The sequence below is a fragment of the Chlorocebus sabaeus genome, chromosome 2 (genome assembly GCF_047675955.1).
Source record: "Chlorocebus sabaeus isolate Y175 chromosome 2, mChlSab1.0.hap1, whole genome shotgun sequence".
Lineage (NCBI taxonomy): Eukaryota > Metazoa > Chordata > Mammalia > Primates > Cercopithecidae > Chlorocebus > Chlorocebus sabaeus.
Window position 1 is genome coordinate 38,175,854 of NC_132905.1, and position 26,303 is coordinate 38,202,156.

Consider the following 26,303-nt stretch of genomic DNA (forward strand, 5'->3'; position numbering starts at 1 on the left):
AGGAACTCTGGCTCCAGAATCCATGCCCATAAGTACCACACTGTACAGTAGCTTCTGTGATTCTCATAGTAACTCTGTAAGCTTAGTATTTCATAGTAGAGGGAACAGCGTCCCCAAGGATTTGAAAGACTTATTCAGGGTCACGTGGCCAATAGGTGGAGAAATTGAGATTTTTTAAACTCAGGTTTTTTTTATCCTAAAGCCAGAGTTATTTCTGTTGTCCCAGGCTGCCTTCTCCAGAAAGGCCCATAGGGCTGTCTGAGGGCTGTGCTAATGGTGTCACATTGATGGAGATCCTTGGCAGGTGTTCTGGATAGAACCTCGGACTCTGGGAGGCTCCACATTCATGACTTACTGCTCATTGTTAAAAGGAGTACTTCCGTGTATAAAATGAGCCATTTCCCTCATGCCTATAATCCCAGCATTTTGGGAGGCCAAAGCAGGCGGATCACCTGAGGTCAAGAGTTCAAGACCAGCCTGGCCAACATACTAAAATACGAAATTGAAAAAAATTCATAAATCTCTACTGAAAATACAAAAATTAGCTGGGCATGGTGGTGCACGCCTGTAATCCCAGCTACTTGGGAGGCTAAGGCAGGAGAATCGCTTGAACCCAGGAGGCAGAGGTTGCAGTGAGCCGAGATCACGCCATTACACTCCAGCCTGAGCAACAGAGCAAGACTCTGTCTCAAAAACAAAACAAAAAAAGAAATAGAAATGAGCTATTTCCTGACCATTAGGTCCCCTTTCTTGGTTTAAACTTAATTTTTAAATGCCAAGAAGCTATTCCACCGTGCTTGGTCTGCCGTCCTGTTCCTTTCTGTAGCTCTTTCTCTCCTCAAGCAAGATCCTCGTTGACAGGAGATAAAATGGGCAGTAGGAAATGTTATAGAGGAAAGAGGCCAGGGGTTTAACATTACCACCACCACCTTGTATCACCACAAGCAGGTCTCTGATCCTCAGCTTGTTGTCTTTAAAATGCCATTTCAGCAGTGAACTCTGCGTATGTCTTACTGTGTCCTCGCTCTTCACTGGCCAGTCCATCCCTGGGTTTTGCAGGCTCACCTGCATTGCCAGCCTTCCAAAACAGGGTGGAGAGGTGAGGCCTTCATCCAGGCCCTTCCTCACCCTCTCCCTCTCCTGTGTGCCTCCTTTGCACAGCAAAGTGCTGGCCCCTACAGCAGTGTTGCTCACGGCCCTGCCATTTACCATCTGTGGGCCAATAACCCCCAACTTCCATCTGTGCCCTGACCTCTCCTCTGTGCCTCAGATCTTGATATCTAAGTGCCCACTTGATATATCCAAACTGAAAATGCCTTCAATGTAAATTTGCTGTTCTTCCTGTTTTCCCACCTAGAACCTGGTTGTAGAAACCTCTGAGTCTTCCTAATATGCACCACCCCTCACTCATGCCTTGTTTACAGTCAGCAATGCTTCCCCTGGATTTCACCTCCTCAGAGCTCCTGTGTACTCTTCTCCACCCTCACCAGCACCTGTTCCAGCCACCAGCGTCGCTCATGCATGACTGACTGCCATCACTGCTGCCACCCCCCCCCCACCCCACCACTCACTGCCAGTTCCTTGCATCCTCTGTTTTCTTCACAAAACAGCCAGAGTGATCTTTCTGGAACCAGACTCAGATAACATCTTTCTCTACCCGTTAGAAACCTTCATTGGATTTTGTTGCTTTCTAGGTCAAACTGGTCAAGATCAAACTGTGTGTGTCCCACAGGCCCCTGTGGTCTAGCACTGGCCCATCTCTGCAGCTCATCTGAGCTTTCTGCACTGTAGCCACACAGGCCTCTCAGGTTCAATGCCTCTCCCCGCCCCAAAGGGGCCTTTGCACATGCTGTGCTGTCTGGAATATTCTTCCCCCATTTCTTTGCCTAGTTAACTTCTCTCTTCCTTTCAAGTACCACTTCCTCAGGGAAGCTGTCCTAGACCCACTCCCTTGTGTCTACAGCAAGTTATATATTCTCATTTTGCTGATTATTCAGCAAAGTCTATCTTCCTGCTAGGCCATGCACTCTACGAGTACGTCTATTCAACTTTGTATCTTTAGGGCCTGGCAGGTAGCCAGTACCCAGTACATGTTCATGGATGAATGAATGACTAGATGACTAGAGAGAGTGCCCTATTGAGCAGATCCACCCTGGAGGAAAAGTGCGAGACCAAGTGCATATGGAGGTGTTAGTCTTCATCTTGTCCATCAATTGTTGAACAGCTCAGAATGAAAGCACCATGGGGTTTGCTTGATAGTCCCTAACTGCTCAGTGCCTGTTAGGGTGACATCTGGCAGCAGGTTACTCTGAGGCAAAAGGCACACAAGGGGTGCCACTTCATTGTGTCAAAAGATGTTTTGGCTAAAAATCTCAGGTGCTGGGTTTCACCCCACTCCCTTCCCTGCTGGAACCAGGAACTGAAGACACAGAGATAAATAGGAAACAGTCTAACAGTAATGAGCTCATAGTTAGGGGAGTCAGAAACACGACTGTATTAGCACATTGTGCAAAGTAGATCCTTAACATAGGAATGAGTGCTGATGATAAAATAGTGTTTGGTGCCTGCCTACTCTGTGCCTGCTACTTTATTGGATTGACTTCCTTTATTTCTCACTGTAACCCTGTGAGGTGGGTACTGTTATTATCCCATTTTACGGATGAGGACATTGAGGCTCAGTGAGGTGGAATGACTTACCAAGACTGCTAAGGCAGGCAGCCAGGACTCAGAGCCGTCTCTCCACTGCATAATGCCGCCCTCACACAGAGGGCAGTCAGGGGAAGGAGTGATGGGCTTGTCCTGAGGGGTTAGGAGGGGCTTCCCAGAGAGAGTGAAATGAAAACTGGGCTTCCTGGGGAGGCCAGGAACATGAGGCAGGGAACAGCACTCCCGGAGAAGGAAACGACTGAGGCCCAGAGGCATAGAAGGATGTGGTGCTAGATGAGTGCTAAGGGGTCTGGTAGCACTAGAGCCCAAAGGAGGAGGGTGGCAGGTGGGGGTTAGCTGGGCCAGTTGGGTGTGAACTGATGGGGAAGGGCATTGGCTGCCAGGCTGAGGCACTGCTGAAGTCCTTGGAAGCCCATTTTTGCCCTACAGTCCTGTGTCTCTGTGACTCTGCTGACCTCAGCAACCTCAGGGCTGAAGCTCTGAGCTCGATCTGTCTCTCTTACGGCAGGAGAGGTGCTGAGAGGGGACCGGATTGTCAACACCCCTTTCCAGGTTCTCATGAACAGTGAGAAGAAGTGTGAAGTTCTGTGCAGCCAGTCCAACAAGCCAGTGACCCTGACAGTGGAACAGAGCCGACTTGTGGCCGAGCGGATCACAGAAGACTACTACGTCCACCTGTAAGTCGCCCTCTACTCCCTGCTGCCTCAGGCTCACACAGGGGAGGGCACCGACGGGAGAGGCGGTTGAGAGGGACTGAGCGGGGCCTTCGCTTTCCAGCATTGCTGACAACCTGCCTGTGGCCACCCGGCTGGAGCTGTACTCCAACAGAGACAGCGATGACAAGAAGAAGGAAAAAGATGTGCAGTTTGAACACGGCTACCGGCTCGGCTTCACAGATGTCAACAAGGTAGAGTGTCTTTGGCATGCTCACAGGGCCAGGAGCCACACCTCACGAGTCCTGGGCCACAGAAAAGGTGGGGCTTGGCCACAGCAAGTTTCTCCAGGTGCCCTGGGCGTGATGGTCTGTCAGAGGTCCGAGTGCTCCGGGCAAGGCCCTGGGAGGTGCTACAGGGAGGTGAAGGCACAGTTCTTAGGAAGTCAGGTTCCATTTTCCTAAGATTAAAACAACATCCAAAAAAACGTGGAACTTCATCAGTATGTAGGAGAGAGGGCTAAGTAGTGGTCAAGAGCGTGCAGGCTCCCTGGGTTTGAATCCTGCCTCTCCCACTTACTAGTTGTCTGAGTGACCCTGAGCCTGTGTTTCCTTAGCTGTAAAATACATGCAGCAGCAGTGGCGGGGTAAATTAGCACATCCGTGTGAGCACTTCCCAGCACAGCCCTGGAGACTCAGCTAATAATGTGATGGTTATAGCCCTGATTCTCTTATCTTTCTTTCTAAACTGAAAGATATTAGTTAGGGAATAAATGACAAAAACATTTCTTTTGAGGGGCAGCACCTGTCACCAAAGGGCATCTGTCCTAACTGGGAAGAGAACCGACAGTGGGAGGCTCTAGGTCTCAAGTCCCAGCTGCCTTTCACTGGCTGTTAATGGCAGGGGAGGTCAGAGGGAGCTCCTTTTACACTCAGGTTGTCACAGAGCAGGTGGGCCATGAGAAGATGGTCGGCTTTTGCTGTGTGGAGTTGGGAGTGACATTCTAGTTGGAGTGAATGCAGGGTAGGGACTGGTTCATGAGACAGTGGGCGCAGGGGAGGCTGGGTGAACTCATGTGACTTAGATGATTACACTCAGTTCTGTCAGGGTCAGAGGATAGAAGGCCTTGAATATCAGGCTGAGAGAATTGGGCTTTTGTCTGATAAGCCCCAGGGAGCCCTTGAAGAGCTTCTCAGTAGGGGATGATGAGAATAGTGTTTTAGGAAGGTTGGTACAACCAGGCATGCTGGGCGAGGCGAGGACCCTAATACCTGGAGAGTATCCCTAAGTGATATTCTGTTGTGCTCTCTCTCTTGCTGCATTTCAGATCTACCTGCACAACCACCTCTCATTCATCCTTTACTACCACCGGGAGGACATGGAAGAGGACCAGGAGCACACGTACCGTGTCGTCCGCTTCGAGGTGATTCCCCAGAGCATCAGGCTGGAGGGTGAGTGGGGAGGTGTGGCCGGAGGGGCAGGGCTGGATGGGCCTGGGCTTCTCCACCCAGGGTCTTCGCACTCTTCTCCCTCCTGAGCTGGCCGATGGGCTCGGGTGAGGCATGTGGGCCCAGCCAAGGTAGGATCACGGTATTCTCATTAGAGAAGGTGGGTGGGGGGGCAGCTGACAGCGGCAGTGTCACAGGTTGGACACCTTACTAGTTTACCCCTTCCCAGCAATCCCAGGAGGTACGTGGTGATTACAGTTGAGGAACTAGAGGCTCAAAAGGGGCTGCTGACTTGGCCAAGACCAAACACCAAGTTGGGGCTTTGTTGGGCCTCTTCACAAGAACCAGCCAGCTCACCATGGGTTGAGAACAAGGGGCCAGGGTACCGATAAAGCCCATAGGCAGCAGGTTTCTTCGTTCCTCTCCCTCTGTGTGAGTGATTGGCATACACTAAAATCTGCCCAGGGTCAACAGGTGTGTGGGAGTTTCAGAGCCCAGCACAGTCCTGATGGGCCTCATAGGAGTCGGTCCGGCTTCGCCTCACCTCTTGGCCCTTGATCACCACAGTGTGCTTTTCAATTAAGCAGCATGCCCAGCCTTTTGACATCGTTGGTGGTATTTGGACTTTTTTTTTTTTTTTTTTTCCCACTGTGGAACTTAGTGTTCAAACAAAATTAGACCCAGAAGTCCCAAACATAGATCCTGCCCTTCAAGAGCTCCATAGCGCATCTACTGCTGGGAGCTTCCTGAGTGCAGTTCTACGTTTGTGTACGTGATGGTTTTCAGGCCACCTGCTGCCCCACTGGGTCTTCGAGCTTAGAGTCTCCCTGTCTCCTTTTCTTTTCTTTTTTTTTCTTTTTTTTTTTTTTTGAGACAGAGTCTCGCTCAGTCGCCCAGGCTGGAGTGCAGTGGCGTGATCTCGGCTCACTGCAAGCTCCACCTCCTGGGTTCATGCCATTCTCCTGCCTTAGCCTTCCAAGTAGCTGGGACTACAGGCGCCTGCCGCCACGCCTGGCTAATTTTTTGCATTTTTAGTGGAGACGGGGTTTCACCGTGTTAACTGGGATGGTCTCGATCTCCTGACTTCGTGATCCACCCGCCTCGGCCTCCCAAAGTGCTGGGATTATAGGCGTGAGCCACCGTGCCCGGCCCTGTCTCCTTTTCTCACCATTTTATCTTTTTCATTTTTTCCCCAAGACGGAGTCTTGCTCTGTCACCCAGACTGGAGTGCAGTGGCGCGATCTCGGCTCACTGCAACCTCTGCCTCCAGGGTTCAAGCGATTCTCCTGCCTCAACCTCCCCAGTAGCTAGGATTACAGGCGCCCACCACCGCACCTGGCTGATTTTTGTATTTTTAGTAGAGACAGGGTTTCACCATGTTGACCAGGCTGGTCTCAAACTCCTGACCTCATGATGCGCCCGCCTCAGCCTCCCAAAGTGCTTGGATTACAGGCGTGAGGCACCACGCCCGGCTCACCATTTTATCTTAAGCACCCAGCACAGAACCTGGCCCATAGTTGGTGCTTATTATATGTTGTTGGTTGAATGAGTAGATGCATAACAGGATGAACAGATGAGCAAATGAATGGAGAAAACATCTGAATGATTTATTACGAAAATGCCAGAACTTTAGAAATAGACTGAATAAATGAGTAAGCATGATGGAATGGATCAAGGTTTTATGTTGAATGGGACTGGCTGGATGGTGGGTGAATGTTTGAATTGAGTGAAGGAACACTGACTCAGGGAGGAACTCCAACTCAGGCCCCTCCCTTCCCCCATGCACAGGCCTCTCTGCAGCCCCTAAGTACCTTTGGAAAGTCAGGGCTCTGGGGAATAATTTTCAAAAACCATTGTTGGCCAGGCACAGTGGCTCACACTTGTGATCCCAGTGCTTTGGGAGGCCAAGACAGAAGGATTGCATCAGGCCAGGAGTTCAAGACCAGCCTGGGAAACATAACAGGACCCTGTCCCTACAAAAAATTTCTAAAAATTAGCCCGGTGTGGTGACACCCGCCTGTAGTCCCAGCTACTCCGGAGGCTGAAGCAGAAGGATCCCTTGAGCCTGGGAGATTGAGGCTGCAGTGAACTATGATTGTACCATTGCCTGCATGACAGAGCAAGACTCTGTCTCTAAAAAAATAAGGTTTAAAAATAAAAAATAAAACCCGTTGTTGCCCATCGTGCTCCCAATCTCCAGTCAGACCCTAGGGGCTGGGTCCCCGCAACAGACAGCCTTGAGGGCAGCCCCTGGAATAGCCCCTGGGCAGTGGCACTGGCCACCACAGGAACAGACTGAGTCTCTGTCTCTCTCAGACCTCAAAGCAGATGAGAAGAGTTCGTGCACTCTGCCCGAGGGTACCAACTCCTCGCCCCAAGAAATTGACCCCACCAAGGAGAATCAGCTGTACTTCACCTACTCTGTCCACTGGGAGGTGAGAAGGGGCTGGAGCTCATGGGCAGGGGAGGAGGGCTCTGGTCTGTGTCAGGTTCTCCAGCGGGAGGCCTGACTCTAAGTGCTTCCTCCCACCTGCCAGGAAAGTGACATCAAATGGGCCTCTCGCTGGGACACTTACCTAACCATGAGTGACGTCCAGATCCACTGGTTTTCTATCATTAACTCTGTTGTTGTTGTCTTCTTCCTGTCAGGTGAGAGATCTATGGGTTGAAGGAAAGGGGATGGGAGTTGGGGTTGAGGGACTGAGACATCACATCATGTATGGGGGACTTCCAGGGTGTTCTCAGGGCCAGGTGTAGGTCAAAAACAGACATCAGGGCTCTGCTAAGCATCAGGTGTACATAGGTGAACAAGACTCATCTCTAGAGAGCTCTGGAACTCTGGAGAGGTCATTCATGGAGGACAGACGCACCTGAGCCTGCACACATTCTTGATTCATTCAACAAGATGTTGTTGTTGCTCATTCTGTGCCAGGCACTTTGCCAGATGCTAGGAATATGGTGTGAACAAGCCCAACCCAGGCTCTGCTCTCACAGAGCCTATATATTCTAGTGGTGGGAGAGAAACAAAAAAGCAAATAAGTAGTGGAGTTCCAAATAGTGATACATTCTGTGAAGCAGATCAGCAGGGTGGCCAAATACACAATAGCTGAGGAAAGTGTGAAGGCTCTTTGGGGAAGACCTTTCTTTACGAGAAGGAGCCACCATCCAGAGACCTGGGAAAAGTCTGTTCCAGTGAGGATCATGGTCCTGCAATGAGGTAAGCTTGGCAAGAAACCAGGTGGTGAGAGGGTGGTAGACAGGAGTAGAATGACGCTGATGGTTTCACTATCATATGAGAAGCACAGATAATGTTAAGTACTGTTTATTAAACATTTACCATAGGGCCAGCTGCTGAACTAAGCACTTTCCAAACATTTCAATCCCTGAAGCCCTGTGAACTAAGCCCGAAAATGTTAAGTGAACTCAAGGGCATATGGCCCATGCTCTTAACACTACAGTGCTGCCTAGAGAGGGAAACAGGAAAGTACAAATGGGGCCAGGAGTAGCTCTGTACTGTTCAGGGTGCTGGGAGGTGAAGATGCCCAGGGTGAGCCGTGAAGCATGAGTAGAAGTCAGGGCAGGGCAGGGCATTCTGGGCAAAAAGGATAGCTTGAAGAAAGGCATGCCAGTGAGGACACAGTGAGGCCAGGAGCCATAACTGAAGCAGCAGATAGCCAGAGGTGGAGCCACAGGCGGCCCTTCAACACATGAGCTGAGAAGTCGGTAGGACCAAGCCATGGAACAGCTGGGATGCTCCTCTCCCCAGGATACCCCTACCCATCCCAGCAGCCCTTTCATCCCCACCTCCACGCTCTGTGATCTCCTCCCCTGGTAGCTGGAGTGGAGCTCCCCCAAGAAGAGGCCTTGAGGTGACTGCATAGCCAGTTCATAATGGAGCAAGCCGTGCGTGCCAGCTGTTGCACAGTAAAACATCATGTCCAGGAGGGCAGGGAGCATAGGCTTGCTGGCAGCGCCAACTTCTTCTCATCCTCAACCCCATCTGTTTCAGGTATCCTGAGCATGATTATCATTCGGACCCTCCGGAAGGACATTGCCAACTACAACAAGGAGGATGACATTGTACGAGGTCTTGGCTGGGGAGGGATGAAGTTGGACGGGGAGGGGAGGAGGACCGTGTGTGTGCCTGTGTGTGTGTGTGTGTGTGTGTGTGTGTGTGTGTGTGTGTGTGTATTATCATTCACAGAAACCTCAACATACTAAAACAGTTTAGTATACTTTTTTTTTTGAGACGGAGTCTCTGTCACCAGGCTGGAGAGCAGTGGCGTGATCTCGGCTCATTGCAGTCTCTACCTCCTGGATTCAAGTGATTCCCCCACCTCAACCTCCCGAATAGCTGAGACTACAGGCGTGCACCACCACGCCCTGCTATTTTTTTGTATTTTTTAGTAAAGACGGGGTTTTGTCCTGTTGACCAGGATGGTCTCAGTCTCCTGACCTCATGATCCACCTGCCTCAGCCTCCCAAAGTACTGGGATTACAGGCGTGAGCCACCGTGCCTGGCCTAGTATACTTTTTTTTTTTTTTTTTTGAGACGGAGTCTCGCTCTGTTGCCCAGGCTGGAGTGCAGTGGCCGGATCTTGGCTCACTGCAAGCTCTGCCTCCCGGGTTTACGCCGTTCTCCTGCCTCAGCCTCCCGAGTAACTGGGACTACAGGTGCCCGCCACCTTGCCTGGCTAGTTTTTTTGTATTTTTTTAGTAGAGACGGGGTTTCACCGTGTTAGCCAGGATGGTCTCAATCTCCTGACCTCGTGATCCACCCGTCTCGGCCTCTCAAAGTGCTGGGACTACAGGCTTGAGCCACCGCGCCCAGCCTCCTAGTATACTTTTAATACTAAAAAAGTAAGGAAAAAAGTTGTATTCACCCAAAGTGATAGGGACAGCCTAATTTTAAAGGATAAAAACAGTGGAAGAAATCACAAAGAATAGTTGATTCATTTGACATTGAAAATTGTGAAACTATTCTGCATGCCAAATACATAAACAAAACAGAAGGCCACAGTGGCAAAACAGTATCTGCAACAAACTTGAAAAAAGTGGCACAGTTTAAAGAATTCATATAAAATCTCTTTGTTTCAAAAAAACTAGGTCAAGGCCGGGATGGTGGCTCACACCTGTAATCCCAGCACTTTGGGAGGCCAAGGCAGGTGGATCACCTGAGGTCAGGAGTTCAAGACCAGCCTGGCCAACATGGGAAAACCTCATCTCTAATAAAAATACAAAAATTAGCTGGGTGTAGTGGCATGCACCTGCAATCCCAGCTACTCAGGAGGCAGAGGCAGGAGAATCACTTGAACCCGGGAGGCGGAGGTTGCAGTGAGCCAAGAACATGCCACTGCACTCCAGCCTGGGCAACAAAGTAAGACTCTGTCTACAAAACAAAACTAGGTCGGGGACAGTAGATAACTTGAGGTTAGGAGTTCAAGACCAGCCTGACCAACATGGTGAAAACTCGTCTCTACTAAAATACAAAAATTAGCTGAGCATGGTGGTGGGCACCTGTACTTCAAGCTACTCAGGATACCGAGGCCAGAGATCGCTTGAACCTGGGAGTTGGTGGTTGCAGTGAGCCGAGACCACACCACTGTACTACAGCCTGGGCAACAGAGCAAGACTCTGTCTCATAAATAAATAAAACCAAAAAATCTAAAATTTCGAATGTAATGATGAACAGGAAATTTACAGGCAAGACACTACAATATGCCCAGTAAGCAAGAGAAAACTGTTTTTACCTCAGGAATAACCCCACAAAATGCAGATTCAGGCCGGGCGCGGTGGCTCAAGCCTGTAATCCCAGCACTTTGGGAGGCCGAGACGGGCGGATCACGAGGTCAGGAGATCGAGACCATCCTGGCTAACACGGCGAAACCCCGTCTCTACTAAAAAAAAAAAATACAAAAAACTAGCCGGGCGAGGTGGCGGGCGCCTGTAGTCCCAGCTACTCGGGAGGCTGAGGCAGGAGAAAGGCGTAAATCCAGGAGGCGGAGCTTGCAGTGAGCTGAGATCCGGCCACTGCACTCCAGCCCGGGCGACAGAGCCAGACTCCGTCTCAAAAAAAAAAAAAAAAAAATGCAGATTCAAACAATCTTGAGAAGACCGTTTTGGACCATCATATTAGCACAACATTTTTTTTCTTTTTTTAACAGTACTAATTATTGGCAAGGTTAACGTGAGCCAAGCACCTTTCCATACCACCCATGGAAGTGTAAGTTGGTAGCTTTCTGAAAAGTGATTGGCAGTGGATATCAAGAACTATAAAACAGGCTGAGCATAGTGGCTCATGCCTGTAATCCCAGCACTTTGGGAGGCCAAGGCAGGAGGATCACTTGAGCCCAGGAGTTCAAGACCAGCCAGGGCAGCATAGGGAGACCGCGCCTCAACAAAAACAAAAAAGAACGAAAACAGGCAACTTGCTTTGCACGGCAATTCTTCTATAATTTTTCTAAGGCAAGATTCAAAACACCAAGACTTGGTGTAGAAATATTACAGCTTTGAAATACAATGTCAGAGAGCTTTTATTGACCTAAGGAAATGTTCACACATACCAACTGAAAATAAAGTTCATAGTGTGATCCCAATGTTATTGTTTAAAACATACATATACACATTATATATAAAAGATTAAGGGAATTATATCAAAACAGTGTTATTAAGTGAGAGTATCAGTCATTTTATTTTTTTATCTTTCTGTTTAAATTTTTCTATAATAAGTGTGTTAGTTTTTGTTCATTTGAATTTCATGCTACATACCAAATTATTTTTACTTTTTTTATTACACAAGTAAGAATACGTATTTATTTTATAATCAGAAAAAATAAATAAATTGATTCCAAATCTCACCACTCAAGAACTATTACAGTTAACATTTTAGTGAATTGAGGTATTTACATTATTTTCCCACAAATGAGGTTTGTGGAATTTAAAGAGATTTTCCTTTTACGCAGCTCCAGGCATCAGGTTTGTGGCCTCCTTTTCTTGTGACAGTTTGAGATAAGCACTTTCTCCTATCACTTACACTCGTGTGTCAGAGCAGCACTGGTTGACACCTGAGGGTGTCAGCTGTCACCTTGGGGGTGGTCCCTGCAGGAGCTGCCTCCATCCTCAACAACCAGCCTCACTCTAGCTCTTCTCTGCAGGAAGACACCATGGAGGAGTCTGGGTGGAAGCTGGTACACGGCGATGTCTTCAGGCCCCCCCAGTACCCCATGATCCTCAGCTCCCTGCTGGGCTCAGGCATTCAGCTCTTCTGTATGATCCTCATTGTCATCTGTGAGTGTGCCCAGCGGGGCCCGACATGGGGCATGGCTCCCTCTTCCAGGTGCCTCAAGGAGAGAAGGGTGGGCTTCCCTCCCTGCAGAAAGGGAACCAAGCTCCTGGCGCCAAGTGGGCATATCAGTATCTCTGGGCCAGACGAGCCGTCTATCTCAGCAGCAGCCCCAGCCCCAGCCCAGGATTGGTGATTCACCTCATAGCCATTTACAGAGCCCACCATGTCCCCTCCGTCAATGAGGCCACACATCACTGCTATGAGCTTGGCCTCCTTTTGTAGTCAGAGGCTGTGACCTGCCCAAAGTCAGTACCAGGATTAGGATTGAAATCAAGTATTTTTTTTTATTTAACAAAAACCCCACTAATATATAGTAAATGTCTAGATTTACATCTCAGTCTCATGCCTCCAAGCTTTGTGACCTCAGACAGGCCACTTGACCTCTATGAGCCTCAGTTTCCTTACCTGAGAAATGGGGAAAGTAATCACCCTGCAGAGTTGGTAAGGTGGGTTCAGAGACCTGGCATTTGTGGTGCCCTCAGCCCAGCACCTGACTAACTGCAAGTGCTCTGTGGACTGGAAGCTGCAGTTGAGATTTGGCCAGTCAAGGCCCAGCAGCTGCTGCACCCCTCTGAACTCCAGCTAAGACCCAGTCTTCCCCTGTAGAGGGCTGGGGACTATGCTGTTGAGAAGACAAGGAAGGGGGAGCCTCATCTGCCCAGACTCCTCCTGTCAGCCTGTCCAAGATGGGGCTGGGGCTGGGGCTGGGGCTGGGGGCCTGGTGATCAGCCTCCCTGCCTTTCTCTGCCCTTCTTCCCTCCCTCCCTCCCTCCCTCCCTCCACAGTTGTGGCCATGCTTGGGATGCTGTCACCCTCCAGCCGGGGAGCTCTCATGACCACAGCCTGCTTCCTCTTCATGTTCATGGGGTAGGTGTGTCTGAGCGGGTGCCCGGGGGCGGCACAGGCCTCTTCCACGCCAGCTAATGGGTCCCCTTGGTGTGGATCCCTGCCATTTTTCCACAGGGTGTTTGGCGGATTTTCTGCTGGCCGTCTGTACCGCACTCTAAAAGGCCATCGGTGGAAGAAAGGAGCCTTCTGTGTGAGTATCCTAAACCTTCTCTGATGTTTAGTGGGAAGCTGAGAAGCTTCTTCCTGGGCTCCTCAGGAGGAGGTAGGCAGGCCCTGGTGGGGATTTTGGGCCAGAAGCTGAGCAGCAGCAAGACGGAGGAGGAGGAGCACAGGTCCAGGGGAGGAATCCCAGGCTGTTACCCACACGCTCACAGCAGAACCTTCTAGGGCCTCCGCTGCCCCATCTGTAAAATGAGGGATTTGAACTTAGGTCATTTTTAGCCAACATTGTCTGATGGCTCAAGCAAGAGAAGAAATAGGGGATTCAGAATAACAAGATTTAGAATAGGAGGGCAGCTGAGAGAACACCCTGAATAAAGAGGGAATTGCCTGCCTAAGCCCGAAGAGGCCAGACCTGAGTTCCTGTCAGCCTGTTTTTCCAGACTAGTGTCTGCATTTCTCTTTGGTGAGAGCTCCTGCCCTTCTCTGGCCTCCTGGAGGTAAGGCAAGTTCTTGGCAGCAGAAAAGACCATAGAAACCAGAGGGGGTCTGGAGATTGACCTCACCTCCTAGGGAGCCCCAAACCCCTTCTCCCAGAGCGAGTAAGTCCCTTAGAGGACTAGGCAGACTCTTGGGTGCCCACTCTCAGAGAAGTCTCTGGGCCCGGGATTCTGAAACCATTCTCACCGCTGTCAAAAGGTCAAGGAGAGCTCTGGCTGCCACATCTCTGGCACAAAGTAAGCCTCAGTAAAGAAAAGTTAGGACCGTGACTATTTTGGAAGGATCAAAGAAAGCTTCCTGAATTGTTTTTTGGTGTGTGTGTGTGTTTGTTTGTTTGTTTTTAAGAGTTTCGCTCTTACTGCTCAGGCTGGAGTGCAATGGTGCAATCTCAGCTCACTGCAACCTCCACCTCCCGGGTTCAAGTTATTCTCCTGCCTCAGCCTCCCGAGTAGCTGGGATTACAGGCATGCACCACTATGCCCGGCTAATTTTGTATTTTTCGTAGAGACGGGGTTTCTCCATGTTGGTCAGGCTGGTTGCGAATTCCCAACCTTAGGTGATCCGCCCACCTCGGCCTCCCAAAGTGCTGGGATTACAGGCGTGAACCACCGTGCCCAGCCAATGTCCTGAATTCTTGATGATTTGAGCATTTTTCTCTGGCTACCATATGCCAAGAGCCAGGGATCTAGAGAGGAGTAAAACCCACCACTGCCTCCTGGCAAGGTTCTTCCTTGACGAGGTCACCAGATACCCTCCAGGATTTCGCTCAGTGGATCCCACACCAAACCCAGTCTTTTTCCCCCAAACCACCCCTTGCATCTAGTGAGCCCATCATTCATCCAGGCCCCCCAAGCCAGAAACCTGGAGTGGCCTGTCCTCCTTCTCCCACGTGCCTCATTCCTTCTCAGACATCAAGTGCTAAGGGTCTTCCTACCAAATGTTCTGTGAATGTTCCATGAATTCCACGCCCCCGCCCCCATCTCTGCATCTTTAAGGATTCAGACATCTTTGCCTCTCACTTGGCTCTCACGGTCTCCCTGCAAGATTCTGAGCCTTACCTGGTGCCTCTCCACAGGGGGTCATCTCCAACAGCCCGCAGCAGTGTGGGTGTATTCTCCTATGGCCTAGTCTGTGCCATCCCCTCTGCCTGGGCCACACCACCCTTATTTCTCACCTGGCTGGTGTCACCTCATCCTTTAAGTCTTAGCTCCTGCATCAGTACTCTAGAGGCTGTTGCCTTCCCCACCTCCTACAGCCCTCATGAGACCTAAGTAGCACTTGGCAGAGCTAAGTAGGGGCAGGTGTGTCGTTCTCTACATAGGGATCTGCCTTTCTCCCTGGAGCATTTTTTCCTACCTAGCATGGTGACCAGTCAGTAAATTTCAGCCAGGAAGGCAGATGAGGAATTCTGTGCTACACAACAGAATCATGCAGGAACACACAGGAAAGGAGGAGGTGACCTTTGAGCCGGGCCTTGGAGAGGAGGATTTCAGATGAAGGGATGCAGCCAGCAGTGGGACCTAAGGTTCTAGAATGGCCTAGATCCCAGTCTGGCTCTGTTCTTTCATTGGTTGGTAACTTTCAACAGCCCTCTGAGCTTCAGTTTCCCCATCTCTCCAATGAAGATCGCTAGGGTTAACTGCACATAAGGACCTTGGTACAGCGTTAGCCCTCAGGAAATGGATCCTCTGAGGTGTTGATGACCTATGCAGAAAGGCCCAGAGACAGGAATGTGCAGGAACAGTGACCAGTTGTTGGGTGCAGGGCTGTGAGCCAAAGATGAAACTGGCAATGGAGGTTGAGCGTCAGGTTCCAGAGGGCCTTCATCATTGTGGTTAGTGACCCACCTGGAAGCTCAGGATGCCACAGCAGTCCCTGGCCTGGTGATCAGTGTGGCAAGAAGGTTCATGCCAGTTGTAGTGGCTTGCGCCTGTAATCCCCGTCCCTTGGGAGGCCAAGACAGGAAGATCACTTGAGCCCAGGAGTTTGAGATCAGCCTGGGCAACACAGTGAGACCCTGTCCCTACAAAAATAAATTACTTGGATGTGGTGGCATGTGCCTGTAGTCCTAGCTAATCAGGCAGGTGAGGTGGGAGGATTACTTGAGCCCAGGTGTTTGAGGCTGCAGTGAGCTGATTACACCACTGCACTCCAGCCTGAGTGACACAGTGAGACCCTGTCTCTGAAGAAAATAGAAGCAAAAGGCTCAACTTTAACTCTGGGCATTGACTAGACTAGAATCCCTGTGCCTAGACCCCACCCAAGAGATTCTGACTGGCTAGAATACACTGCAGTAAGTCAGGAGCATGGGCTCTGGGTTCAGACTGCCTGGGTTTATACAACTCTGCTGCACCTTCAGGAGACTGGGTGACGTGGAGGTGGGGGGAGTCTTTAACATTGCCAGGCCTCAGTGTCCTCATTAAAAGGAATAATGGTAGACTTTCCTTCCAGACTTGCAGTGAGGATTAGGTGAGACAAGGTACATAGGAACCCAGCATCTGCCACCCCTAAGACTCAGCACTTCACCATCCTTCTAGGCGGTTTGGGTTGGGGCCCAGACATATGTGGTTTGTTAAAGTTGGTTTTTGGGGTTTTTTTGTGTGTGTGAGACAGAGTCTCGCTCTATTACCCAGGCTGGAGTGCAGTGGCGTGACTCGGCTCACTGCAACCTCTGCCTCCCGGGCTCAAGCGATCCGTCTGTTTCAGCCTCTCAAGTAGCTGGGACCACAGGTGCGTACTACCACGCCTGGCTACTTTTTTGTAAAGACAGGGTTTCACCATGTTGCCCAGGCTGGTCTCAAACACCTGAGCTCAAGCGATTCTGGAAGTAATTTTTTTTTCCCAAAAACAAAAAAAGATTTACATATATATATATATATAGTGTAGTTAACATGTTGTTTCTTTTTTTCTTTTTTTGAGATGGAGTCTCGCTCTATCGCCCAGGCTGGAGTGCAGTGGTGCGATCTCTCCTCACTGCAACCTTTGCCTCCTGGGTTCAAGCAATTCTCTAGCCTCAACCTCCTGAGTAGCTGAGACTACAGGCGTGTGCCACCATACCCAGCTAATTTTTGTATTTTTAGTAGAGTTGGAGTTTTGCCATGTTGGCCAGGCTGGTCTCAAACTCCTGACCTCAGGTGATCCATCCACCTCGGCCTCCCAAAGTGTGGGACTGCAGGCTTGAGCCACCGCACCCAGCCAGAGTAGTTACCTTGTTCTCAGTGATGAGAGTACATCAGAGAACAAGGTAGATACACTCCTCCCAAGGAGCTCACAGTCTTTTGGGGATAGGTGGATATTGATCAGGTAGCCAAAATTTGTAATTACAAACTGGGATGAGAGCAAGAAGGGGCAGTTTTAGGGACCTGAGAGGGCATAGGACAGAGCCCTGCTCAGTCTGAGGGTCAGGGAATACTTTCTGGAAGGAATGATGCTTGAGCTGAGTCTGAAAGACAAGGAGGGCTTAAGAGCTTCTGGTCTGGGGGCCCTACTGGGACAGGTTGGGGAGCTCCCTGGATGCTGCTCCTCAGCCTGGCCCCTCTTGCTTCAGACGGCAACTCTGTACCCTGGTGTGGTTTTTGGCATCTGCTTCGTGTTGAATTGCTTCATTTGGGGAAAGCACTCATCAGGAGCGGTAAGTGTCTCCCCTACCCTCCCAGCCCCTCCCCAGCAAGCGAGGACCAGCTGCACTCAGCCCCACTCCCAAAAGCCACTTCCTGCCATTCCCTTCCCTTTTCTGAGTCCCCAAAGTTATGTTCCCAGCCATGAGGGCAGAGGGCCATCTGGGGTTTCCCCAGCCCTGCCCTTGGTGTGCCATGCCCTGGCCCTGGCCTTCCTGTGAGATCTTTCAGACAACTGGCCCAAGCCCACTTCTCTAAAGGGAGGTTTCCACAGTCCAGGGGCCAACTGGGAAATTTCCCTTTGTCTTAACCAAGAGTGGGCTTCCCAGTGTGAGTTTATTAGGTCAGTATCCCAAAGCAAGCCTGTCCTCCTCAGTGTCCCTGCCCCTCAGCACCAGCCCCTGCAAGTGGAGAGGAGAGGAAAGGAAGGATCAGGTTGTATTACCCTTAGAATTGGGATCCTGCCAACCCTAGCCCAGTGTGTTACTAGCAGCTGTCCAAGACTTACTGAGTAGGATTTTGAACTCAGTTGTGGGGAGGGGGGATGGGGTCTTGGTCAATTAGCAGGACTGCAGTTGAGATGGGGCAGGCATTTTGCTATCCTAGCCTTAGCAGGTAGAGCCGCCTGCCCTCCACCTGGGGGTGGCGGTAAAGGTCCTCGCATGAGGCTTCACGTGCAGGCACTCGGAGGAGGGGTTTCTTTCCCAGCAATTAGGAAGCCACCCTCAAGACACAGTCATGCCCTTCCTCTCACTTCCCCTTTTTTATACCTGCGTTCCTTCTCCCTTTGAGCATTTTCCTCCCAGTTACCAACTGCTCATTATAAACATTCATTGTAGAAATTTTGGAACGTACAGAGAAGTTATAGAAGAAATTTAAAATAACCCCAAATCTACTCACCAGAGATAAATACAGTGTAGGTCTTTAATATATGTTCTTTCTGTCTTTTTTCCTTTTTATAGATATACTTACAAAAGAATTCTGTAATTTAAAATTTATAAAATAACAGCAAACATTTATATGGTTCTTGCTTTGTAGTAATATTGTTCTAAACACTTTATATATTTATTTCTTTTTATGTGATTCTTGTAAAAACTTAAGTATAGAGAAGAGGATAAAGAAGAAAATGAAAAATCAATTCTAATCCCCCATATCCCATTTAAGAAAGTATTGTTAGCTCTTTGGTATAGGCCTTTCCAGGCACAAGTATAAATAAATAGAATTATCCCTTGGTATCCATAGGGGAGTGGTTCCAGGACCCCTGAAGATGCCAGAATTCAAGGATGCTCGAGTCCCATATATAAAATGGCATAGTATTTACCTACACACATCCTGTATATTCTAACTCTTCTCTAGATTACTTAAAATACCTAATACAATGTAAATGCTATATAAATAGTTGTTATACTGTATTGTTTTTTAATTTGTATATTGTTGTTTTTGTTTGTTTGTTTTGTGACAGAGTCTCACTCTGTTGCTCAGGCTGGAGTGCAGTGGTGTGATCTCAGCTCACTGCAGCCTCTGCCTCCCGGGCTCAAGCGGTCCTTCCACCTCAGCCCCACTGAGTAGCTGGGACTACAGGTGCCACCACCACACTGAGCTATTTAAAAAAAAAAAAAAAATCGTAGAGATGCATTCTCACTGTGTTGCCTAGGCTGGTCTCAAACTCCTGGGCTCAAGTGATCTGCCCACCTAGGCCTCCCAAAGTGCTAGGATTACAGGCATGAGCCACTGCACCCAGCTTATTTTACTGTTTTTTGTTTTTGGGGTTTTTTTCTGGACATTTTCTTTTTTTTTTTTTTTTTGAGACGAAGTCTCACTCTCTCACTCTGTCACCCAGGCTGGAGTGCAGTGGTGAGGTCTCAGCTCACTGCAACCTCCACCTCCTGGGTTCAGGCGATTCTCCTGCTCCAGCCTCCCAAGTAACTGGGATTACAGGTGCTCCCCACAGTGCCTGGCAATTGTTTTTTTTTTTGTAATTTTAGTAGAGACTTGGTTTTACCATGTTGGCCAGGCTGGTCTTGAACTCCTGACCTCAAGTGATCTGCCCGCCTTAGCCTCCCAAACTGCTGGGATTACAGGCATGAGCCACCATGCCCGGCCTTCCTGAACATTTTCTGTTTGCAGTTAAATCCACAGATGCAGAACCTGTGGATACAGAGGACCGACTATGTTGTGTTTTTATTAAAATGGAATCCTTCTATACACATAGTTTTATATCTTCCTCTTTACACTTAATAGTATATCATGGAGTTTTATTCTGACAAGATTGGGAGCACTTTGTACAATTTTGTTTTTTCCCTTTTTTTCTTCACATAATGTGCCACATGTAATCTCTTCATTTTGACCTCTTCATCTCCTCTTCACGTTCTCAGTCCCTTCCTTCCTGTTCCTCCCCTCCTTCCTCCCTGGATGGCGAGCTCCTCTGGGATGCTGAGGTGCCTTCTTCACTGGGAGTCCAGATCAGGGCTGGGGCCAGCCCCAAGAGATGTTGGCCAGGAGCCCTGTGATGGGGGCAGGGAGTGTGCTTCTGCTGCCCAAGTCGCCTCTCCTTCCATGGAGCCCAGAAGGTCCCCTCCCCCTTGCGCAGCCCCCATCCCGGGCATCAGGGCTTCGTGGGGGCCTCATGGCGTCATGTCCACAGGTGCCCTTTCCCACCATGGTAGCTCTGCTGTGCATGTGGTTCGGGATCTCCCTGCCCCTCGTCTACTTGGGCTACTACTTCGGCTTCCGAAAGCAGCCATATGACAACCCTGTGCGCACCAACCAGATTCCCCGGCAGATCCCCGAGCAGCGGTGGTACATGAACCGGTTTGTGGGGTGAGTCCTCCAGCAGAGGGAAGAGCAGGGGGGCATGGAAGAGGGTAGCCACCCCCCACCAGAAGGGTGCAGCAACCAGAGTTCCTGCTGCTTCAGCCGGCTCTAATAGAGTTTATAAAAGCTTAGCTTCACTCTAAGATCAAGGTGACCAGGTTGTAGGCAGACTTGGTGTCGTCCTAGGAACCAGGACAAGGACGAGGAAGGATGGAAGGGTATGGTGAGACAGGTTAAGACCATCACTTGGACCTCGGGCAAGTCACTCCACCTTTCTTCACCCCAGTTTCCCATCTATAAAATGAGAATAATGCCCACCCTGCCTACCTCTCAAGAGATTATAATAGTACAGAAATATGCCAGAAGAATTAGCACCACCACACTTGTGTAGGCGATCTCACGTCATGCCAGCTTGGGAGGGAGCTTGGGGCTTCCTGATGGCCTGGTCTCTAACAGTGTTAACCTCTTGTTCTGCGGCAGCATCCTCATGGCTGGAATCTTGCCCTTTGGCGCTATGTTCATCGAGCTCTTCTTCATCTTCAGTGTGAGTACTGGGGCCTCCCCAACCCCTCCACCACTGCTAGCCAGGTCTCTCTCACTCCACCTGGGTACTCTGCTGCCTGCTGCCTGAGAAATTTCACATGGGCCACTTCACCTCTCGGAGCCCCATTCTTCACCCTGAAATTGGATAACAGCCTTCGCTGTCAGGGCAGCGTTGAAAGTTAAATGAGGCTGGGCACAGTGGCTCACGCCTATAATTTCAGCACTTTGGAAGGCCAAGGCAGGTGGATCACAAGGTCAGGAGTTCGAGACCAGCCTGTCCAAGATGGTGAAACCCGGTCTCTACCAAAACATACAAAAATTAGCCGGGCGTGGTGGCACGTGCCTGTAGTCCCAGCTACTCGGGAGGCTGAGGCAGGAGAATCGCTTGAACCCGGGAGGCGGAGGTTGCAGTGAGCCAAGATCACACCACTGCACTCCAGCCTGGGCGACAGAGTGAGACTCCGTCTAAAAAAAAAAATGTTAAATGAGACATGCGGTGTGTGTGGGGGGTGCCTGGTGTGTGGAAAGTAGGGCTTGGTAAATAGAAGCTGCCTCAGTAGTACTTTAGTCGTTCACCACCATGACCGATAGCATCATTGCACCTGCTTTCGTTTCTGGGTCCTTGCACGTCTTTACCTCTCTGTGTTACTCATAGTTCCTAGGAGGGTGGACAGAAGGATTCCTGCTTGTCAGGGTCATTGTGAAGTTGGAATAAGTCATTGTAAAAGTGCTTGACTTCAGGAAATGCTGTTGTAGTGGTGATGATGACTCCTCCCAAAGAGTGCCAAGGTGAAAGTTGGTAGGAAGGCCTTTCAGAGCCATGTAAGTGTGGCTGACCCAGCTCGGGGCCCAGCCCAGATGGTACCTTGTACCAAGTCAGTACCGGACATGTATCTGCTATTCCAGAGTAGTGGCCCAGCCCCTCCCTGCTGAGACTACCTCACCCACACAGGTTTGCCTGGGAGAAGGGTCAGAGGAGGTGTTGGCTGCCCGTGGTGCCAAAGCCCATGCGTGCTCCCCAGGGAGGCCCCCTCTGTTTCATCTGTGGGGCTCTGGGCCAGTCACCAGCTTCTCTGATCCTTGACTTTCTTAGCTCTACCAGGCCAAGCTTTCATAGACACACATGTAGTAACTGCATATGAGGCATGTTGCACAAGGCCTAGCGCTTGGTAAGCTGCTCGAGTGGTGGTGGCTGCTCTGTAATTTTGCTTTGGATAGGAATCATTATTTTCTACAACTTGCTGAGTTCACGCTGGAGTCCACCCAGAGCAGGGTCAGTCAAGCCCCGGCCCCTCCCTAAGGACAGCGTGGCTCACCCCCTGCTCTGGGGAGGAGGGGCCAGAGCCACATGCCAGGCCCACAGGCCCTCATAGTGTCAGGATGATGTGTCCACTCCTGCCCTTGTGACAGGTTGGTGTGCCAGGGGAAGGGGTGCAGGGTAGGCAAGCCAACTGAAGCCCCACTGTGTGTCCGCAGGCTATCTGGGAGAATCAGTTCTATTACCTCTTTGGCTTCCTGTTCCTTGTTTTCATCATCCTGGTGGTATCCTGTTCACAAATCAGCATCGTCATGGTGTACTTCCAGCTGTGTGCAGAGGTGAGGAGAGCAGGGCCAGGAGGCGGGGGAGGGAGAACTGGATCCAGCATTGAACGGGTTGGTGAGGCTCTGTGGAGAGGCTGGGTCTGAGCTCTTCATGTGGCCCTTGCTTCTGGTTCTGAGCTCTACGTTACTGTGCCTCTCCCAGCCTCCATGTATTTAACTGTACCCTGGGGCTAATGAGATACCTTCCAGCTTAGTTGTGTGGGGTACTCACCACAGCTAGATGAAAGGACAGTAGATTTGCCAGTGCCAGGTCCACTCCAGTAGTAGTTTCTCCAACAGGCTGATGCACACTGGGTGGCCTGTCCTCCCTCTGGGGACTAGCCATTGGCAGAGTGGGTGAAGCCAGGGTTTGGGATGAACAGTCTGGGCTGGGACCCTGTCTCCTCCATGAGTAGCTCTGGGTCTTGGGCAGGTTGCTTAACTTTGTGCCATCCATTCCTCCTCCATATGATGGGGTGAGTGAGAGGACCTAACTTGGAGGCTGCTCTCAGGATTAAGTGAGTGGATTCATCTATAGCACTTAAAATGGTGCTGGCCAGCCAGATGCTGTAGCTCACGCCGGTAATCCCAGCACTTTGAGAGGCCGAGGTGGGTGGATCACAAGGTCAGAAGATCGAGACCATCCTGGCTAACGCGGTGAAACCCCATCTCTACTAAAAATACAAAAAATTATCTGGGTGTGGTGGCATGTGCCTGTAGTCCCAGCTACTTGGGAGGCTGAGGCAGGAGAATCGCCTGAACCCAGGAGATGGAGGTTGCAGTGAGCCAAGACCGCACGACTGCACTCCGTCCTGGGCAACAGAGTGAGACTCCGTCTTAAAAAAAAAAAAAAAAAAAATTTGGGCCTGCCACGTGCTAAGCGTTTGCTGGAGAAATGTTAATTACTTTTTTGTTGATTTTTTTTTTTTTTTTTTTTTTTTTTGAGACGGAGTCTTGCTCTGTATCCCGGGCTGGACTGCAGTGGCTGGATCTCAGCTCACTGCAAGCTCTGCCTCCCGGGTTTACGCCATTCTCCCGCCTCAGCCTCCGGAGTAGCTGGGACTACAGGCGCCCGCCACCTCGCCCGGCTAGTTTTTTGTATTTTTAGTAGAGACGGGGTTTCACCGTGTTAGCCAGGATGGTCTCGATCTCCTGACCTCGTGATCCACCCGTCTCGGCCTCCCAAAGTGCTGGGATTACAGGCTTGAGCCACCGCGCCCGGCCTGATTTTTTTTTTTAATGAGTATAAACAGTAAAGTTCACCCTTCTTTGTCCACAATTCTATGGTTTTTAGAAATGCATACAGTTGTGGAACCACCATCACAGTCAAACTGTGAAATATTTCCATCACCCTATATGTTACTGCTCTTACCAGAGTCTTCAGCCCCTCAAGCAACTGTGAAATTGGTAGGAAGGGGTTCTGCCCCAGGACAACACTGACCTTCCTCTGTTTCCTCCTCAGGATTACCGCTGGTGGTGGAGAAATTTCCTAGTCTCCGGGGGCTCTGCATTCTACGTCCTGGTTTATGCCATCTTTTATTTCGTTAACAAGGTACTGCCCTCCTTGAGGAGGTCCTCTTAGTCCTCGTAGGGTAGGAAGGTCAGGAGGAGGATTCTGGGAGAAAAACCCAAGTGCCTGAATCTTCCTTTTCCATCCAGAATGGGGAGGACCAAAGCCACCTAGAACTGTTCCTGCTCTAGAAGATGGATCTTAGTAGGAAAGAAAGAATCTGTATTCTGTATGTTTGGGAGACAAAGGCCATCAGGATACGTGACAATGTGAATAATACTTGTGAAACTTACGAAGTATAGCCATGGCCAAAGCAGGACTTGAAAGCAGTATGTCACCTGCAGGGGTCTTCACAGGAAATAAGAGGGACTAATAACACTTTGGGAGAAAGGAAAATATGAGAGTAACATGAAAGAAGAAAAGTAGAAAGGAGTTAATAAAGATAAAAGCACAAAATGCTAAAATAGTCTAAATAGTAGAACCCAAATTTAGGGCTGCAGGCGTCCTGTCTCTGCAGGTGTCCTCTTCTTCACACAAGTACTGTTCAATCCTGCAGAGTAAGGAGAGGATGGGAAAGTTTTTCGCAGGCATCTTGGAGCTCTCCTTGCTCTGTGACCCAACAGAGGTAATGTGTGGCCCAATAATAAGAGGGAGCCAGGCTTACCTGACTAGGGCAACTCACAGAGCCCATTGTCCCCAGAGAGAGGCATGGGCAAGAATACAGATGTCCCCACGACATTTTTACTAGATTCATACATGATACACAAACCAGATGAGCCATTGAGAGGAATTTGGAGCAGCCCTCTTGGGCCCCTCACCTCCAGAACTAACACTCAAGACTTACTCTCACCTGCTGTACTTTGGGTCTCCAGAGCCCGGAAGCAAGCAGTCCTCTGCGGCAGCCAGGCGTATTTGCAAAACAGAATTGTAGTCAGTTGATCGAAGCTGGGAATGCCATTTCCCAAAAACAATCAAGTTGGAAAAGACTAGAAGGATCATTTAGTGTGGTGCTGCACCCCTGCCTCCAGTCTGGTGACTGTGCCCTTCTTCTCTAACAGTCTCAACAGATGATTCGCCGGCTTAGGGGTCAGCAAACTGCAGCCCCCATGTTTCTGTAAATTTTTATTGGAACACAGCCATGGTCATTCATTAACATACTGTCCATGGCTGCTTTCATACTACAGTGGCAGAGTTGAGTAGTTGCGACAGGGACCATATGGCCTGCAGAAACTAAAATACTCACAATCTGGCCCTTTAAGTAAAAGATTGCAGACCCCTGCTCGCCTACATCCAGCAACAGAGAAGACACTTCCATTCTTTCTGGACAGCTCCTATCATTATCAAGGTCTTGATTCACACTGCAGTCTCCCTTGCTGTGACTTCCATCTTTAGACCTTAGTCTTAATTCTGGGATCATCTAGAACAAATCTAATCTCCCTCTTCTATAGCCCATATTAATCAGAACTCTCATAAGTGGCAAGTGACTAAAACTATTCAAAGTAGCTTAAGCAAAAAGAATGTATTTGCTGATACAACTGGAAAGACTAAGAAATTGGAGTTCTAGCCTCAACCATACTTAGATCCAGGGTCTCAAAAATATCAGGGCTCAATCCCAGCACTTTGGGAGGTCGAGGCAGGTGGATCACGAGGTCAGGAGATCGAGACCATCCTGGCCAACATGGTGAAACTCCGTCTCTACTGAAATACAAAAAATTAGCCAGGTGTGGTGGTTCATGCCTGTAGTCCCAGCTACTCAGGAGGCTGAGGCAGGGGAATCGCTTGACCCCTGGAGGCGAAGGTTGTAGAGTCGAGATCGTGCCACTGCACTCTAGCCTGGATGACAGAGCAAGACTCCATCTCAAAATAAAATAAAATAAAATAGAAATAAAAATACGCACACATACATACCAGGGCTCTGTGCCCACACCTTAGCCCTGTGTATCTTTTTTTGACCTCAGTCTACAGGCAAGATCTTTTCACAAAGTAGAAAGATGGCCAGTGGCAGCCCTAGAGTCTACTCTTTCCAGCTTTGCAGCCCTAGAGCTAAAAGACTATCTTTCCTCTACCATCATACGTCAGCCAGTGAATACCCTCACTGCTCTGCTCGGGTGACATGCCCAGTGCTCACTGTTTTCCAGGTCCAATAGCATAACACATTCAGGCAGACTGGCTTAGGTCTTGTGCTAGGATTTTTTTTTTTGAGATGGAGACTCGCTGTGTTGCCAAGGCTAGAGTGCAGTGGTGCGATCTTGGCTCACTGCAGCCTCCGCCTCCCAAGTTCAAGCAATTCGCCTGCCTCAGCCTCCTGAGTAGCTGGGGTTACAGGTGCACACCACCACACCTGGCTAATTTTGTATTTTTAGCAGAGACAGGGTTTCTCTATGTTGGCAAGGCTGGTCTCAAACTCTTGACCTCATGTGATCCGTCTGCCTCAGCCTCCCAAAATGCTGGGATTACAGGCATGAGCCACCGCAGCTGGCTTATTTTGTGCTAGGATTGATGGCCCCAATGGGACCAGGTATTTTGAGTGTGTTCCTCAAAACATCTGGAAGATGGAAGACAAGGAACATGGTTAGACAAAAACTAGAGATCACATCACAGCCTCTTGTTCTTCCT

General features: G+C 49.8%; 1 protein-coding gene across 5 annotated transcripts in view; it reads left to right on the forward strand.

The window, feature by feature from the left end:
- Positions 1 to 26,303, forward strand: part of TM9SF4 (transmembrane 9 superfamily member 4) — a 56,927-nt gene that overhangs the window by 27,400 nt on the left and 3,224 nt on the right. For 4 of the 5 annotated variants that reach the window (XM_008020402.3, XM_037982898.2, XM_073007813.1 and 1 more), the window contains exons 4-17: positions 3,176 to 3,344; positions 3,445 to 3,574; positions 4,648 to 4,771; positions 7,085 to 7,203; positions 7,306 to 7,417; positions 8,778 to 8,848; positions 11,923 to 12,055; positions 12,899 to 12,980; positions 13,077 to 13,152; positions 17,170 to 17,253; positions 19,884 to 20,059; positions 20,534 to 20,597; positions 22,073 to 22,192; positions 23,640 to 23,729. In XM_008020402.3, the coding sequence (XP_008018593.1) occupies positions 3,176 to 3,344; positions 3,445 to 3,574; positions 4,648 to 4,771; positions 7,085 to 7,203; positions 7,306 to 7,417; positions 8,778 to 8,848; positions 11,923 to 12,055; positions 12,899 to 12,980; positions 13,077 to 13,152; positions 17,170 to 17,253; positions 19,884 to 20,059; positions 20,534 to 20,597; positions 22,073 to 22,192; positions 23,640 to 23,729 (1,550 nt within the window). The remainder of the gene's footprint in view (positions 1 to 3,175; positions 3,345 to 3,444; positions 3,575 to 4,647; positions 4,772 to 7,084; positions 7,204 to 7,305; positions 7,418 to 8,777; positions 8,849 to 11,922; positions 12,056 to 12,898; positions 12,981 to 13,076; positions 13,153 to 17,169; positions 17,254 to 19,883; positions 20,060 to 20,533; positions 20,598 to 22,072; positions 22,193 to 23,639; positions 23,730 to 26,303) is intronic. The other variant, XM_008020413.3, reaches the window with a different exon arrangement.